The 17,894-nt window shown below is 39.3% G+C and overlaps 2 protein-coding genes across 2 annotated transcripts in view; one reads left to right on the top strand and one right to left on the bottom strand.

The window, feature by feature from the left end:
- The window catches only part of usp14 (ubiquitin specific peptidase 14 (tRNA-guanine transglycosylase)), a 10,616-nt gene extending 1,470 nt beyond the window's left edge, over positions 1-9,146 (top strand). Inside the window, exons 2-16 of the mRNA XM_077558036.1 lie at positions 629-774; positions 1,024-1,056; positions 1,129-1,233; positions 2,076-2,179; positions 2,252-2,310; positions 2,415-2,545; positions 2,623-2,703; positions 2,772-2,854; positions 2,934-3,048; positions 4,664-4,729; positions 5,528-5,620; positions 5,698-5,820; positions 5,897-5,957; positions 6,245-6,352; positions 7,546-9,146. Coding sequence (XP_077414162.1) covers positions 629-774; positions 1,024-1,056; positions 1,129-1,233; positions 2,076-2,179; positions 2,252-2,310; positions 2,415-2,545; positions 2,623-2,703; positions 2,772-2,854; positions 2,934-3,048; positions 4,664-4,729; positions 5,528-5,620; positions 5,698-5,820; positions 5,897-5,957; positions 6,245-6,352; positions 7,546-7,694 — 1,457 coding nt within the window. The 3' untranslated portion in view covers positions 7,695-9,146. The remainder of the gene's footprint in view (positions 1-628; positions 775-1,023; positions 1,057-1,128; positions 1,234-2,075; positions 2,180-2,251; positions 2,311-2,414; positions 2,546-2,622; positions 2,704-2,771; positions 2,855-2,933; positions 3,049-4,663; positions 4,730-5,527; positions 5,621-5,697; positions 5,821-5,896; positions 5,958-6,244; positions 6,353-7,545) is intronic.
- Positions 9,147-9,151: 5 nt separating this feature from the next.
- thoc1 (THO complex 1) lies at positions 9,152-17,894 on the bottom strand. The gene is made up of 21 exons (XM_077558035.1): positions 17,773-17,894; positions 17,499-17,572; positions 17,357-17,417; positions 17,208-17,277; positions 16,839-16,957; positions 16,704-16,752; positions 16,534-16,629; positions 13,949-14,031; positions 13,790-13,863; positions 13,604-13,712; positions 13,413-13,547; positions 13,199-13,299; positions 13,042-13,108; positions 11,367-11,417; positions 11,220-11,290; positions 11,051-11,146; positions 10,894-10,959; positions 10,027-10,110; positions 9,788-9,935; positions 9,612-9,699; positions 9,152-9,511 (listed from the first exon to the last, which is right to left on the bottom strand). Exons 1-21 carry the CDS (start codon positions 17,818-17,820, stop codon positions 9,234-9,236), a joined length of 1,968 nt encoding a protein of 655 aa, XP_077414161.1. The 5' UTR covers positions 17,821-17,894; the 3' UTR covers positions 9,152-9,233.

Raw genomic sequence — 17,894 nt, 5'->3', positions numbered from 1 at the left:
AACGGCAATAAATGAGTTTTTAACCAAATAATGGGGGCTGAATGAATATGTGATGAATGTGTAGATTTATATGTCAATTTGTAAATGCTAAACCGTAGAACATGGTGGTCACTGTACATTAAGAAATGCATATTAAAAAAAACTATTTGTGAAAAAATTGTCATATGCAGGAATTGCAATATTATATATCTTTTTTGAAATTCAAGGTGACGGAGAGATAAATAAAAAAAAAGGTGACATATTTGAAAAAATAGGAAAATGGTGGCATATATTCACTTTTTTCAGAAAATGGTGACATTTTTCAAGTGAGTATTTTTGGAGGGAAGAAACGACCTATTTTTTGATGGGGAAACTATTTCAAGACTGTCATTTTTCAAGGGAAAGGGTGGATTATTTTGAGCAGGTGGCATCAGAAATGTCAGATGTTATTTGATTTTTATGTACATTTAGCAACATAAGTACTACTACCAGCTGTCAGACAGTATTTAAGCATGTCAGCAACTACTCCCTCCCTCCCTTCCCGACAGGTACTGTTGCTTTTTTCTCTTTATTTTTTTTCCTGCTGTGTCATACACCGGAAAAGCACAACTGCTTCTCATTTCATGACGTCTCTGCCTTTCTCACACAGTCAATGTGAAATGGGGCAAAGAGAAGTTTGACGCTGTGGAGCTGAACACCGAGGAGCCTCCGATGGTGTTCAAGGCTCAGCTTTTTGCCCTGACGGGAGTGCAGCCGGACAGGCAGAAGGTGATGGTGAAAGGAGGCACCCTCAAGGTAAAGCGCATGGACGTTTACTTCCGTTCGGATGCGTTGTATTTCCGATCCGAATTTTGCCGGTGTAAATCCGGCATGAATCCTTTATATGTGCGCTCCCTGTGTATGTTCTTCGTCTTTTTGGAACACTTGCTCAGGCTGCTTCATCTTCTGCAATGTGTAAAGATGAAGAAAAATGTGCATAATTAAACCTTTCATCACAAGTTACATAGTTAAGTCTTAATCCATGCTTCTTCCTCTGCATTTCAGGATGACGAGTGGGGGAACATAAAACTGAAAAATGTGAGTACTCAAACACTTCCATACAATTCAGTGATGGGCGAAAGATGCAATTAAAAGTGAACGTGTGTTTAGGGAATGACTTTGTTGATGATGGGATCAGCGGAAGCTCTGCCCGAGGAACCTGCCGTCCGACCCATGTTTGTCGAAGACATGACTGATGAGCAGCTGGCTTCAGCCGTGAGTACACAATCCAGCGGGGTGGGAAACATAGGGTCTGAGGGCCACATGTGGCTCCTAAATCTGGCCCACACAGCATTTACATTATGAGTTGTTATTTTTGCACAAAAATCTTTATTAAAATGTATTGATTAATCTTATTAAGTAATTTGAGTTTTTGTAAATATTACAATAAAAGTTTTTATTTGTAATTCAACATGTGTTATTCGATTAAATAATGGGTGATTAAATTCTAATTGTATCATCTGTAAAAAAACTAACTGTAAAGAAAAATTGATTAGTTGGTTGGTTTGCTGACGGGGCGAAACCACTCATGCCAAATTCGGTGAATTTCATGATTTGTTTCTCACAAATCTATATTATTGGTGTGCATTTATTTATTTTTAATTATTATTTTTTTATTGCAATCCAATAAATCGAGTTGAGAATAGCTTTTGGAGTCTCCTGAAAAGTGGTTGTACCTGACGGCAGTGATGGTGTTTTTTATTTGATTAGATTTCGATTTTTTTTAAATTAAAAGTAGTTAATAAATTATAGTTAAATTATTTGTAAGTAAAATTAAAAAAAAATGAGCAGGAATTGTACTTTTGCTGCAAAAAACAAGTAAATATTGTTAAGATATTTTTCCATTTTAATTCATTTAACTCAATTTTGTTACTTAATTCATTTTAAATAAAAAAAAATACATATTGTTATTTTTAAATTAGATTAGTTGATAGTGGGTTTATTCCTTCATAATAAATGAAATATTAAATTGCTTTATTGTACCATTAAAAATGTTGTCATGCGTACATGAAAACATCAGATTTATTTGCATTTTTTTTCTTTTGATTGCTCTTCAGATGGACGTTCCCTGCGGGCTGACCAATCTGGGCAACACCTGCTACATGAACGCCACCGTGCAGTGTCTGCGCTCTGTGCCCGAGCTCAAAACTGCACTCAGAAAGTCAGTTGGTGGTGACAGGCGGCATCCCGCTGGCCGTTCAACTTGACCGCACGTGTCTGTCTCCCCCTGCAGGTATGCCGGCGCGCTGCGATCTTCAGGCCCCAACGCGTCACCACAGTACATCACGGCAGGTAGGAGGCAAACACAGGCATCCGTTCAATGCGCCGCTGCCACCTGGTGCCCTCCATTTTGTTGCCTCCAAATGATCAACGTGGCCTCCCGTTTGCCTCGCCAGCTCTGCGCGACTTATACGAGACCATGGACAAGACCTCGTCCAGCCTGCCTCCCATCATCCTTCTGCAGTTCCTCCACATGGCCTTCCCGCAGTTTGCTGAGAAGGGAGACCAAGGGCAATACCTCCAGCAGGTTTGCAAAGCAAACGGCATCTCAACATCTTACTCGTCTGGCTTGTTCGTAATTCCTGTCTTTGTTCTCCTCTTCAGGATGCCAACGAATGCTGGCTGCAGATGATGAGAGTTCTTCAGCAGAAGCTGGAGCCACTAGAGCCTGAGACTCCCATGGAGGTGAAACGCAAACGCACAGCTGAAGCATTTTCCAAACCTAACGTGGATGACCATCCATTTCTTCTTAGACCGACGCTGAAAGCGCAGCTGCTTCTGCCTCCCCAAAGAAGAACTTTATTGACCAGTATTTTGGTGTCGAGTTTGAGACCACGTATCCTTTCTCTATTAACTTTTGAGCTCCAAAATACCGTCCAGTATGATTTATTTTTTCTTCCTTAAGTCTTGTTTAGTATGAAATGCACAGAGTCGGAAGAGGAGGAGCCAATCAAGGGTAAAGAAAGTCAGCTCCAGCTCAGCTGCTTCATCAATCAGGAAGTCAAGTATCTGGCTACGGGGCTGAGGCTGGTAAGTATATATTTTAGGGGTGGGAATCTTTGAATGTCTCACGATTTGATTCCAATTTTGGATCTGCGATTCGATTAAGAATGATTTTTGCTTCAAAATGATTTGATTAACAATGATTTTTGCTTCAATCTATAGATGTGCAAGGAATTGTAATGATCTACTCCAGTCTGACTCGCTAATGCTAACTAGCGCGCTACTCGCGGCACTTTTATCACTCAAAAGAACGGCTCCACGCTGCAAAAAAACAACTTTTATTGGAATAACCTGATCGTAACCTTTTCCTTCTACTCTCTAATGTGGCTATAACTTAACAGTGTATTAGACCGTTTGGAACCACACTGCCCCTCAGTGGCCAAATTGGGTACAACATGAACAGCATTTCAAATAAAGGCACACACAGACAAAGGCAAGACAGTATAAAATAATTTAAATAAAATCGATTTGGGGACATTTAAAATCGATTCTGAATCGTACTAAATGAGAATCGCAATTCTTATGAGAATCAAATTTTTATTTTTTGTTTTTTTGGGGCACACCCTTAATATACGTCATGCGGACCAACACGTCATCTCTTCGCAATAGTCACATATTTTTAGATTTGATTATTCTACTGATGATCCCATCAAATAATCAAGGGAAAAAAATCGGGGCTGCGTATCAAATTTCCTCAATCGATTTGATTCACAAGAGTTCAGTTTGATTCAATTTGGATCTTTTTTCTGAGTCAATTTAATTAAATTCAATTCAATATTGATTAATTGTGGAACATAGATTATTCTTAAATATCAAAGACAGGATAAAAACTCCACAAACATCAAATTACATTTTGCGGAGGCAGTAACTGGTTAAATGATTTGGTTTATTGATGAAAGTCACATAATCACTTACGTGTTACACAAACATTGACATCAAGGATGAGATTTTTTTTTTTTTTCATAATTCAAATTCATTAATTGTAAATATAAATTTAAAAGACTCTTAAAGTGCAATAAGTCAGGTCTTTCATAAATGTAAGAAAATACTTTTAAATTGATGTGAACAGTAAATTTCAAGAAAACATAAGATAAAAAAAATGTGGCCATTAAAATTCAATTTTCTTATAAATTTATGGGAAAAAGAGATCTTAAAATTATCGACTCATGGTAATATGAATCGATATCAGGCTAAAAAAAAACAATCAATTGGATATTGATTATTTTTTTTAGACACTGCACTAAAAAAAAAAAGTTTTGCATTATTAAACCACAATATCAATACACTATGCTTGTGAGGTTTTTGTTTGTTTTTGTTTGTTTTTTTGTCCACCAGGGGCTGCTATTGTCATGCGCTATACCAGTGGTCCGCAAGCACTGGTTTAGCCACAGATATGACTCTATAACAAAAAGAAGAAGAAAAAATATATATATTTATTTATGGCAGAGCAAAAGATTTTTCACATGGGAAATGTGGAATTCTGGGAAATGTGAAAACAAGCCACATAACATCTTAGAGCGTCCGTAACATTTTGACGCGGGAATGTTTTGATTGGTGGAGAAACGTGCGCTATTCAGCATCGACACAATGACTGTATTTCTTTGGCGCTTTCCATCGTAACAATTGTTGCTCATGTCTGCAGAGACTTCAGGAAGAAATCACCAAAATGTCAACCACCTTGGACAGAAATGCTCTCTACATCAAATCTGTAAGCAAGCAACCACATGGACTCCATTTGTCTACATCAGAAGTGTCAAACGTGCGGCTCGCGGGCCACAACTGGCCCTTCAGGGGCGCCGTTCTGGCCCGTGAGGACAGAACACAAATTGCAGTTTTTCCAGGAAAATCAACTGTTGTTGCAAATGTTTGCCCACTAGAGGGAGCACTGACGACCACGTCAATCACATTGAGAAATTTGGCCGTTAGTCAAAGTTTGAAGTTTCTGTTTACTCTATTCTATATTTGCATTTTTAAAATATTGAAATATTTGGAGCTGCTGCTACTTCCAGCTTATCAGGCCGCGGACATACTGGCCCACTTCAAATCAAATTTGGCTTGAATGAATGAATTTCACACCCCTTTTCTACATGAACACTACGTCTTCCGCTGCTTTCCATCTTTTTGGCCTACGTAAAAGATTTCTTAAGTCTTTGTAAAATGTTTTTTTTTTATGACATCAGTTGAAGAGACAAATTGCACTTTGGCACTAAATTATATCTATTTTTTAAATTCCGTGTGGCCTTGTAGAAATGAGGTTAGGGTTAGAGTTTTGCTTCTACGCCACAAAAATTTAGAAAAATATTTTCAGAGGTGTGTGGTCGTGAAGTGATTTGTGTCTCAAAGCTAAAAGCTGAAGGAAGCTTTGCATGTCTTGGTTATATAATTTTTTTCTATATAATATATTTTCTATTATTTACCACCAAAAAACAGTTTTTCGAAAAACGTGAAAAAAAAAATTCTTCTCCCTTCTTATTCTTTCTCCTTGTCATCTTGCTCGTATCGTCAGTCAAAGCTGAGTCGCCTCCCCGCCTACCTGACGGTGCAGATGGTTCGTTTCTACTATAAGGAGAAAGAGTCCGTCAACGCCAAAGTGCTGAAGGTGACTAACGACTGCAAGTGGTCATCCATGATTTTTTTTAATTGATTTTTTTTTTACACTGCGTTCGCTGATTTCAGGACGTGAAGTTCCCCCTAATTCTGGACGTGTACGAGCTTTGCACGAGCGAGGTGCAGGAGAGCATGCTGGCCACCAGGTCAAAGTTCAAGGAGGTGGAAGACAAGAAGCTGGAGAAGCAGAAGGTGAAAGTCACGACCGCCCACGTGCACGTCGACATTCGGCGGTTTGCTGTCATCTCCCATTTTGTTGCCCAAACAGGAGACAAAGAAAGACGGCTCTGAGAAGGAGGTGAAATATGAACCCTTCTCCTTTCCTCATGGTGAGTCGTGACATCACTGGTCATGTGACTTCTCTCTAAAAGGTCAACACATGCTTCATGTTCTTCTTCTATCGAACATATGCAAACACCGTTTTTATATTTTTTTTATTTGAGCGCAAAAGGTCATCCTTTTCAATTCTTTCTCACTTTGATGTTTATTGCTGCCATCTAGTGGCGGAGTGCAAAAATACATTTATTTAGCACACAATTGTGTCTAGTTTGATGAAATATGTTGACGAAAGCCTGCGTAATGAATACTATGAATACTAGTGGCGTCTGGTTTGCAGACGTGGGCTCCAACAACAGCGGCTACTACGACCTGCAGGCGGTGCTGACGCATCAAGGCCGCTCCAGCTCGTCCGGGCACTACGTGGGCTGGGTCAAGAGGAAAGAAGGTAAGCAGAGCCACACGTTGATGCACAGAAACGCAAAAAAAAACAAGGGCAATACACTTTGGTTATTAACATTAAAAAATAAAAAAACATGGTAGTACGTTTGTTTTCATCCTTGTTTTTTTTCCAACATGAGCTTTCGAGGTCTATTTTCAGTGTATTTATTTTGGTATTGTTGTACAACTGCACCAAAGAAAGGTCGCATGACTGTTTAGGATTTGTGAGTTTACTTTTATTGCACAAATAGTGAGGTGTTTTTTTTTTATAAATCTTGCACTCCTCAATTGCGCCATATATAAAACATAAAAATAAAAAACTAGACTAAAATGAAGCATTTTTCAAAAAAATAATAATAATCCAAGCGTAACTAAATTAAAAAAGTACAAATTAACTACAAATGAAAAATTCAAAACTATTACCAGACAAAATGCAATTTCTGCAGAAAGATTTGAATGCATGTGCTTATGAAGTCAATTGAAAGCTAAATTGCTAAAGTACTCAAATGTGGTCCAAGTGGGGTTTGAACCCAGGTACTCTCTGGTGGAAGGCAATTCCTCTAACCATTGACCAAACATGACTAGTTAGAAACACTACTTGCCTAAAGTGTATTTATTTTTGAAAATCGTCATCTGATGCTGAAAGCTAGCATGCATTCAATCATTTCAGTAAAAATATAATCCATTTCCTGATCTGATGCTCACTTGGTATCAAACCAGCGAATGTTCTAAATTGTGTACCTAGCGCGGTTTGAACCCAGATACTCTGTGGTGGAAGGCAATTGCTCTAACCACTGATCCAACGTGACTTGTTTGAGATCACGGCTAATGGCATTTAAAAAAATAAATAAATAAAATTTGTGTCATCTGATGCTGAAAGCTTACATGCTTTAAATAATTTCAGTGAAATTATAATGCATTTCTTGACATGCTAGTTGCTATACATATATATCACTTCGAATAATGGCTATGGATATATTTGCAATGGGATTTGAACCCGCAACTTCCTGGTCACGAAGCAAGTTGAAATTAGAACGGTGTAAATCGGAAGTATTATGTGGGAGTTCTTACATGGCAAAAAAAGCGTGGAGAATAAAAAAAAATCACGTTAGCGTCAACCGTGCTATCCATGCTGTCATCACTCTTTTGTTGTCTTGCGCAACGACAACACAATCTTATCTTCCGTGCGTCTCTCCGCAGACGAGTGGGTGAAATTCGACGACGACAAAGTGAGCGTGGTGTCCCCGGAGGACATCCTGCGGCTGTCGGGCGGCGGCGACTGGCACATCGCATACGTTCTACTCTACGGTCCACGGAGGCTGGAGATGCTGGAGGAGGAGGAACATTAGCGCTCTCTCGATTTGCCCCTCCCCCCCCCAAAATGCACTGTTTGCATAAGCCGTGCAATAAAACTGGTGTCTTTACTTATTGGATCACCTCAAATATTATTTTTTTCTGTAAGGTGTTTAAATTGAAACCATTGTGATCTTAAAAGGAAAAAAAAAGGGGGGGGGGGGACTGGATCCGAATGCGAGGCTGGTAATGTTTTATACGCGTCATCTGTTTTTTAAGGTGCTCGTTAGCAACTGTCTTCACTCGCTTGGCTCGCATTCCTCTTCTGTTCCACAGCAGCGGTGGGCAACTTATACTAATGTGGAGTGGAACACCAGATGTTCTCAGTATAGCAGCAGTTGCAGATTTTTTACTTTTTTTTTTTTTTTAGACGCTCTGCTTTTGCCTGAAACATGCACATATCCACTTATTTTTTTTCATTTTGAGCCAAAACCATGTCTAAATGGCTTTGGTGCGGTTTTTGTGCCAACTTTGTTGGAATGAAGGAAGGTGCTTCATTTAGTTGACCCATAGAAACAAGTGCTTTACAAATACAAACCATTTTTGGATTGCTGACGTTACTAATGGATTTTCGCTATTTGCAGCAGGTTGTGCGCTATATAGTGGGGGCCGCTGTAATTTTGAAAATAGGACAGTCAACCGAACCCCCCCCCCCCCCCACCTCCAAAAAAACTCAATATGTTATACAGTATTGTGGTTAATATTGCGTTGCACAGATCAGCTTCAGAAAACAGGTGAGCTCTGATTGGTCGTTGCCCGAGCCCTGAGTAACTGTGATGTCATCTTCAGTCGACGGCAAATGCCAAAATGGCCGCCCCCTGACATGGATAAAAATGTAATGTAATATTAATGAATGTCATTTAGACTAGTGAGGTCACACATAACATTATTGTCAGGAAACGTTTAAGGTTGACTTCCGCTTTAAAACGTGGTTAACTATTAGAAAACAAAAATCTTGATCGTCCATTTTCTATAGCACTTTTTGGAATGGCGGATGATATAAACCCTGGAGCGGTTGCAAGCTAATTGCAGGGCAGCAAATGCACAAATTCACGCTTACGCCACAGAACAATTTACTCTCCACTGACGGATGTTTTGCAAACGTGGGAGTAAGCCTCGAACGTGCCACGCAGGACGGCCAGATTTGAACACTGCATCTGCAGACCTGCGATGAAGCGCTAGCCACTAACATTCTTCCCCAAATGGTCATCAATTCGAACTTTAATGGTTGCGTATTTTTTTTCATAAAATCCCTTCTAAAGGTTGCCCACCACTGCTGAAGAACGTTTGCCAAATGTTCACTCTACCTTCAGACAGTCCAGACCAGTTCAGTCTTATCATGTACTAAAAACTGAGCACATTGTTCTTCATCTCCACTCTTGTTCTAAGTTATTGACTGATGGCTTTTCATTAGTGCTGCAAATAAAAATAAAAACAAATGTATGCCACTAGGTATCAAAAGGTGTCTTTAATGTGAAGCTAAGAAACACAAAAACTTTCTACACTCTTACTATGAAAACACAAGTCGGGCTTATTCAAGCCTCGCTGAGGTCGTCTGCCATTTTGGCGAAGCCGGCGGCGTTGAGGGCCGCGACCAGGCTCTCCACGGTGGCCTGCGCCCCTTCCCGGTCCTGCCAGGTGACCAGCAGCAGCTTGGCCCGGATGTCGGCGTCCTCGCTCTCGGCCTCGATCTCGCGCAGCTCAGCCGCGCGCATCTCCAAGTGCGAGGCCAGCGACTTCCAGCGGCCGCCCAGCTTGGCCGCCACGTCGTCCATCTGCTGGTTGCTCACCATCTTGCTCGGCATGCTCGGGCCTGGACAAATAAAAGATGGCGTCGACAATTCCTGGTAAGAAAAGTCCTCGGTAGCCATTTCGTGACTCGACGTAAACAGAACGATAAAATGGCGGCTCACTGTCATTGCTGTCTTTGAGCAGATTGTCTCCGTTTTCGTCGTCATCCTCGTCTTCGCCCGTCTTGATCTCCTCCGAGGGGATGTCCTTCTGTACGGTCAGCACGGGACATTGACATGTTGGCGGCCATTTTGTTTGCATCGTTCAAACGCCGTTCAAACTTGTCGCTATTCCTTACGGGCAACTCCTTGGCCAGCTTGCTGACCATACTGTCCAAGTAGTCGGCCAGGCTGTTGAACTTCTGATTTGTGGGCTGAAAAAAGTGCGGACTTCTTCTGGAGAGCAGCCGTAACGCCCGCCAGCCGTAGTTTGGGTTCCGGACGACCCTACGGAGAAAAGGAACGCGACGTTGGAAATCAAGACTCCTGCTCTGAACCCGACACTTTTTTTTTTTTTTTTTTTATCAAGAGGACTTACTTGTATTCTTCTTCCACCATGTTGACGGGGTCGGCCTGCTCGATGGCTTCGGCGAAGAATTCATCCAGCGAGGGCATGAATTCCCTGACCACAAGAACACAACAAAATGGTGCTTTCAAACTCAAATGGCCAATTTGAAAGCATGGGTCATTCGGGACTTTGAAATATGAACATTCACACCTGGATACAAGTCTGCAAAATTTGGTTACTTTAAAAGGCCTAAGAAGGCCGTTTTGTTTCCGTAGAAATAATAAGAACTAAAGCCCCATATTCAATCCCCTGGGGGGGGGGGAAATTGCACCATTTTTACAAAATAAACTTGGGGCTCAGATTTTGTGTTTTGTGATGGATGCAAATATTTAACCCGATGCTAAAACCCTCAAAATGGCACTAAAAATAAGAAATAAAGCAATTTTGGTGAGACCTTTAAAATCTGTACATTTTCTAAATTGAAAATGCAACATGGTCAGCGACACTAAAAATAGATGCATTTTCACCAGGGTACACATCTTTGCAAATATTTTGTCACTTTTAGAGTAGATTATGTCCTCAAAAAGGTGATTTAGTTTTAGTGGAGGATTGAAGATATAAGAAATGTGAAAAGTGAAATAATAGGAGGTAAAGCAATTTTATCTGAGAACCTAAAAATAGGTACACTTTTGCCAGGATAGCTGTATTAGAAGACTGTGGTGACTGATTAAGGTAAAAACAAAAAAAGATGATTTACTTGCCATAAAAATAGTATGAAATAAAGCAGTTTGGTCAGATACACTAAAAACAAGGTAATTTCCACCTAGTTGTCACAGAATAATAAAAAATAAAGAAATGAAGTATCGTCAATGATATATTCTCGGTAAGCGTTTTTACCTGCTTTCTGACTTGCAGGCTTCCGTGTTGTCCAAGTTCAAGTTCCACAAGCGAGTAAGCTCGTCACTTGATATACAAAAAATAATAATAATAATAAATTGAAATGAACTTTCCAGAAGCAAGTCATCAAAAAAAGAGCATCAACAACAATTCTGACTTTCCCATGAAGATCTTTCTGTCGGGCCCTTTTCCCAAGAAGTCTTCTGGAGCCGCTCGTTTCCTGGTGGGCCTCTTGGGTTTGTCGTCGGTCGGCCTGAAATTTGAACGGAAAAAACGTTGCGGGCCCGATTGTGAAAAGCCGCGGCAATCCTTGCGCTTTGGCGTACCGTTCTTTCACAAAGCTTGGACAGCCTTCGTTTTTCCAAGCGATCCAGTTTTCTTCTGTGTTGAGGATACGCTGTCGCAAACGGGGCGCGGATCGTTGGTTATTAGCGCGTGGCGTCACGTTAGCTTTAGCGACAGTGATGACTTACTTCCACCATGGTGGCGAACTTGTCCCCGTCTGGGGGAATCTCTCGGAGAAGCTATGAGTGGATTAAAAAAAGAAAGAAAGATGAATAAATGGTACTTATATTATGAGAATTAACAAAACACTCCATGTTTTTATTTTTTTTAAAGTACATGATATGTCAAGTTAATTTAAAAAAATATATTTTTAATGTATACATACTTACAGATGATTAGATTTTTGTTTTGTTTTATATTTATAAATATTTGGGGTGAAAATTAGTGTGGTAATTTTAAGTTAATTTAAAGTTCCACTTTTTTTTTTTTTACTCATTTAGCCATTTTTGGCAGTAAGAAGGTAATATTTTGTCTACCATGAATTTGATAACTTCATTATTTTTCACCTTTAAAAAGACATTTTGCAACTTGCTGTCGACTGAAGATGACATCACGCGCGCTCAGCAAACAAGTAACGGCCAATCATGGCTCAGTTTGCTAAAGTCACATGACCAAACCCAGAAAACAAGTGAGCCGTGATTGGTCGGTTACCTGTTGCCTGTGCAGCAGTTGTGATGTCATTTTCAGCCCACAGCAAGTGGCAACATTTCTTTTTAAAGGTTAAAAAATGATCAAATTCACGACAGACAAAATCTTAAAGGTGCTTTGTGCAGTTTAAAAAGGTAACGTTAAAGCTATTTCTACATCATGCATGCTCTACCAATGCCAGATGAGTACGAAGAGCCCTGACTGTTTTACTTTGATGGCACCTATCAGCTTTTAGCTTCCCTTTATAGTAGAATGTATAGTTTCCCCCCCACTTTTGTTACCAAGAGTATGAAAACCAAGAAATTTTGTTTTATCGTACATTTAGAACAGATATAAAATTTGTGATTCGTTAACTAGTGAAGTCATGCGATTAATTACGATTACAAATTTTAATCGCCTGACGCCCCTAATTTTTAATAATCTTTTCTTTTCTTTTTAAATAATAAAAATACCTAGTGAAGTCATGCGATTAATTACAATGAAAATTTTTAATTGGCTGACGGCCCTAATTTGTAATAATCTTTTCTTCTTTCTTTAAAAAAAAAAAGAAATTAACAAAAGTGGATTTTTCCCCCAACTAATATAAATAGTTAAAATACATTTTTGACGTCTATAGCCGTCAATGGCAGTGAATGAGTTAACAACAATGCATATATTTGTGGAGACTGGGATCAAGTTGTATTTTACAATTGTGTGATTTTCACAAGTTACTACTTCATGTTAAAGATTAGATAGCTCTTAATATGAAAAGAAAAATGCACTGAGCTGTCACCGCCATACAAATGCAATTATGCCATCTAGTGGCAAAAAAATGACCTAAACACAAATCAATATCGCACTCGTTTTTTTTTTTACAGTACATAATTTTAACTCAATGTTATCAGTTATTATGAAATTACTGTATCAATAACTACAAGATGCAGCCATATTTCTATTAGTTTAACACTTCCCCCCCCACTTTTATGTTAACAAGAGTATGAAAAATAATTTTATTGTACATTTAGAACAGATATAAAAAAAAAAATATTAATCATGATTTAACTATTGACGTCATGCGATTAATTACGTTTTTAAAAATGTTATTGCCTGACCCCCCCCCCCACCACAAAAAAATATATAAAGCACAAGTCCAGTTTTTTTCACAGTTGTGGCTACCTGGTAAACTAGCTTCGTGGTTTCGTCGATCCACGCAGCCTGGTCGTCATTTAGCAAGCAGCTGGAACTTTGAGACGAGAAATTGAAATGTTGTAAAATTGTGTTGTTATTATTTATTTTGATGATCCCGGCCGGCCCCACGTTGCAAAATCATCACCTTTTGAATTTGACTTGCCCTTTGAGGTACTGGAAGAGGATCAAGTACTGCAGCAGAATGTGGCGGCGGAAGTTGCTGTCGCTCAGCTGCAAGTCCATCAACTGCACACGTTGACGATAAAAAAATTAAAAAAGATAATCCTACAAAAATATCACAATCTGTATTCAACTAATTACTTAAACTAAATCAGCCCAATCAATAAAGACATGGTCACCTTTTCACTGGTGAGGAACTTGGCAAAGTAGACGTGCTCGCCGCCGGACGCCCGCAGCTCCTCCAGCTTCCGTTTGGACGCTTGCATGTCGTCCAGCTTGAAGCTCTTGAAGACGGCCAGCGTCTCGTCCGAGTACTGCGGCAAAAACCACGTGGGCGGGGTTTTCACAATGCGGCGCGGCGGTTCCGTACCTTGAGGAAGGTCATCCAGGAGACTTTGTCGTAGCACTGCACCGGGTTCCGGAAGTAGTCCTGCAGCGTCCAGAACTTTCGGTACAGGTTGTAGTCGATGGGGATGGAGCTGAAAAGCGCCACGTGGAGGTCGCTGAGCGGCTTCCTTGTTTGGGTGTTGTTGTTTTTGCTTTGCGTGTTACGTACCACGACGCAGGCGCTTCCTCCTCGCCCATCTCTCCTTCCTCCACCTCCATGCCGTCTTCTTTATCTTCGGTGTGCTGTCGTCGCAACAACGAGGAAGTGAAAGTAGCAGTAGCTGATGCTAACCAAAGTAGCATTTTAAGCTTTTAGAAATATGCTCACCCTGAGTCCGAAAGTGCTTTCATCTTCGTTTTTGTTGAACACTGTGATGTTGTCCAGGTTGAACTGACTCTGGAGATTCAGACCTGCCATCAACACGACGTCAACATCAACTCATAAATGACACCTACTTTTTATTATTATTATTATTATTTAGTGATGGGACGAACAACACTGGCGCGCCAGCACTGTGCCGAGTGCGCAAGTGTGAAACCCCGTATCGGCGCGTTTATCGCTTTAATAAAAAAATCACGTGACCGAAACAGGAAGTGTGTCGTTTGGATGTGCCGCGCCAAATTGTATTTAGAGGTAGACAAACTGTATCAACATGTTGCGTGTTTGTTGGATGGAGATTAAACTGTTTGCTGTTGCTGTAAATTTACCTTTACCTGTGCCTGTTGGATTTTTGTTTGCTTCCACTCATGGATCGTTCTAGAAAATTTTCACAAGTCTGGAATCATTTTGATCAAAGAAAGTATCCACACCTTTATCAACTGGCACTTAAATATTTATGCACGCCAGCTTCCTCTGTTCCCTGTGAACGAGTGTTCTCTAAGGCAGGGGAACTGGTGTCCAAGAGAAGAAATCGCCTTGGAGCAATCACACTTCAAAAACTTTTGTTTTTCAATAAAAATGTATGACAGAATCTGTTTTTAGTGTGTTATTAACATTTGGTTTAAAACTTTTAACAAAATCCCATAAAGAAGTTAAACATTTAAACTTTTATTATTTATTTTATTTTATTTATTATATTAATATTTTTTTATTACATACAAATTTGCTATATTTTACAAGCCAACTCATATGAGCATCTAATAAACAACTTAACTCAGCAAGCAAATGGACCAACTGAAATTATACAAAGATGGGATCATATTTTAAGTAAAAGACTAGCAAGTGAATAAATAAAATGTATTACATTTATTTTATAAATATAAATTCATAAGCTAATATTAAGGTTTACAGCATGCACGTTTTACCATCTTATTTTCATTTTGTTTATCTGCAATGATTTTAGATCTACAGCAGAGGTCACTATTGAGTGACCAACACAGTGTCAATACAGTTTGTGTAATGTGTCAATACACTCCTTGAGGTATCATCGTCCCATCACTATTATTATTATCATCATCCACAGGATGGAGCACTAATCACACGTGTACACTCCTTTAACATGCTTGTCTATAATTTTGTTTTGTTTTTTTATTTATTTAATTTAAAAAGCAGCATCCACCCTTTAAAAAATAATCATTAAATTATGTAAATATTTCAGGAAACTCTAAGTTAATATAATTCGTTTTAGTAGGCTATTCGATTTAATTGTCCTAAAAACCCAGCCTGCTCAAACAAGAATGGTTCGACCCAAACTCTCTTATGCCACCTAGGATCACCTGTCAATCATTTGTACACAAATTTTTATTTGTAGTTAGGTTAATTCCTACATTTTTAACTATTTTTTTTTAGTTTTTGATTTCCAAGTAGTTCAAGAGACCACTGCACAAAATAAGTTCCGAAGTTTAATAAATCAGACAATGGCGGCACAGCACTGTTTTTCTTTTTTTTCCCTTGTTTTCGCTTGTTTTCCGTGTCTCCTTCAGCCAACACAGCTGAGGATCATTATCAGGCATCATGCAGAGCTTGCTTATGAAACACCCGTGTTGGCTGTTGGAGACATGGAAAACAGGCTGGATAGGGGTACTCGAGGACCAGGATTGAGAACCGCTGGGTTAGTGGGTGCTTGGCTGAACAAATATTTCACGGGGGGTCCGTCACTGAAAAAAGGTTGAGAACCACTGAGTTAGAAGACGCCTATGGTGCCAATTAAAGGGTAAACCCGAGTTAAACATGGTCAAATTGTTGGCAAACGTTGAACACTCAACAGTTGAGTACTCATAATGGTATCGGCCCGAAAAAGAAAATGCTATCGAACATCCCTAAAATAAACTTTTCAATATACAGCAAATGTCTTAAAATATATTAACATTCTCATTTTACTTCCTATAATAACCACAATAAGCATATTAGATCATTAATTTGCCATTATAGAAAAACAAAGAAACATTTATTTTAACTATTTCTATTAGTTTAACATTTTTCCCACTTTTGTTAACAAGAGTATGAAAACCTAGATTTTTGTTATTGTATTAGAACAGACATAAAATTTATGATTAATCGTGAGTTAACTAGTGAAATCATGCTATTAATTACGATAAAAACTATAATCACCTGACGCCCTTAATTAAAAAAAAAAAAAAGATTATTTAAAATATTTTTTTTCTTTTTTAAAGAAAAGATTATTAAAAATTAGGCGATTAAAATGTGTAATAGTAATTTGTTCTAAATGTAAAAGAAAAAAAATTCTAGGTTTTCATACTCCTGTTAAAAAAAAGGGGGGGGGGAAATGTTAATCTAATAGAAATTGTTCAAATTAATTTTTGACTGTCTATAGCTGTCAATGGCAGTGAATGAGTTTATACATGAATAAGTGAGAGTCCAAACTGGTCGTGATGATCTTGGATGTGATTGGAGTGTGGAGGTGTACTCAATGTGTGGTAGCGTGAATCTTCGGATTCAGCATTTCTTCTTACCAGATTTTTCTGACAGCGGGAAGAGACGAGCCAAGAAGAGTTGTATCCGTCCACAGAATACGGTGTTCTGAGGCTTGGACAGACGCCGTAAGAGATCTAGAAAGTTGGAAAAAAACAGTGTTGAACTTTGACCTCAACAATTATGAAAGACTACAGAAACGGTAGCTTACCGTTACACATCCTCAACAGGTAGTTCTTGCCAGCAGTGTAGAAGGAGTTCTGGGAAAAGAACACGGAGGTCAAGTTTAGAAATGTAACATTTAAAAGAAAAAACGATGAAGGAGTTTGATGTTGTTTGTATTTACAGATTTCCACGTGGCGACGTTCATCTCCACAAAGGAAAATACTTTGTCACATTGGTCTAAAGGAAGGCTGTCCAGCACATCGCCCAGCAGCACGAAAGGCGTCGTAGCAGAGCAGATACCTGAGATTAATGATTGGGCCGATAAATAATTTTAGTGTGTTAATTTAGAGCGAAAGAGATATTTAACAAAAAATAACCAATGTAATTCTCGATATTCACATTTAAAATAGTTTTTTTTTTTTTTTTTACTTAAGTAACTACTACTGGAGAGGGAATATTTTACAGCCATTTATTTCATGATAGAAGGAAGACTGCAATCGATAATCAATATAGTTGTGCATGTAAACTGTTAGCTCATTGGCTATCATACCTTCAGTGACTGCATGAATGCTCATGTCGATCAGCGACAAGTAGTCCTCACAGTTAACCTTCTGGTCCACCTGCACAAACACACAAACATTAGCTCCTCTGCAGCGCATCTGTAACGAATAATATAAGTTTGGAATTGATATGGTTTACAATCTGCTCCCCGAGGACCCCCCTAAAAGTCTGGTCCAGTGTGGTCTTCTTTTCAGTCTCACTGCAAGCAAAGCACAGTTAGCATATTGGTAGCTTGCATGCTCGTCATGTTGTTTAGCTCGCGTGCAATGTGATCACTTACTTTCCAGGGATGTGATGGAAAGCGTGTATTATCGCTTTGCTGCTTTTGTCGCCCAGAGCTTGCTTGGTGGATTCCTACGAGTTTACGACAGGGACATTTAACGTGAGACAGCGCCAAACTGTTAGCATAGGGCTACATGCTAAATTAGCTAAGAGGCAGCGAAAAGAGGCGTAGCGGTGAACGAGCTTTCGGAATGGTGTAATTTAGGTTGACACAACACAGCACGAAATAATGTACTTTTCGATAAATAAATACGATTTGACGTTTTTCCCACCGTTAGCTTGTCTTTAGCCTCGACAAAATCAAACAAGGGAGGCGACATCTTTACACATCACAAGCCGGAAGTCATGTAAACTGCTTCCGGGTTGTTGGTCATCGAGTGGTGGTGCATTCAGG

This window comes from Vanacampus margaritifer, chromosome 2 (genome assembly GCF_051991255.1).
Source record: "Vanacampus margaritifer isolate UIUO_Vmar chromosome 2, RoL_Vmar_1.0, whole genome shotgun sequence".
Classification (NCBI taxonomy): Eukaryota; Metazoa; Chordata; class Actinopteri; order Syngnathiformes; family Syngnathidae; genus Vanacampus; species Vanacampus margaritifer.
Note: the sequence above shows the minus strand (reverse complement) of the source record. Positions and strands in the feature narration are given on the sequence as shown.

What these genes read in the sequence shown, in the direction of transcription:
- thoc1 (XM_077558035.1), bottom strand. Translation starts at nt 17,820, where the DNA reads ATGTCGCCTCCCTTGTTTGATTTTGTCGAGGCTAAAGACAAGCTAACG. An exon ending in TTCCATCACATCCCTGGAAA is followed by an intron (nt 17,418 to 17,498) that starts GTAAGTGATCAC and finishes CTTTGCTTGCAG; the next exon opens with TGAGACTGAAAAGAAGACCA. An exon ending in AGTTCGCCACCATGGTGGAA is followed by an intron (nt 11,291 to 11,366) that starts GTAAGTCATCAC and finishes CGTTTGCGACAG; the next exon opens with CGTATCCTCAACACAGAAGA.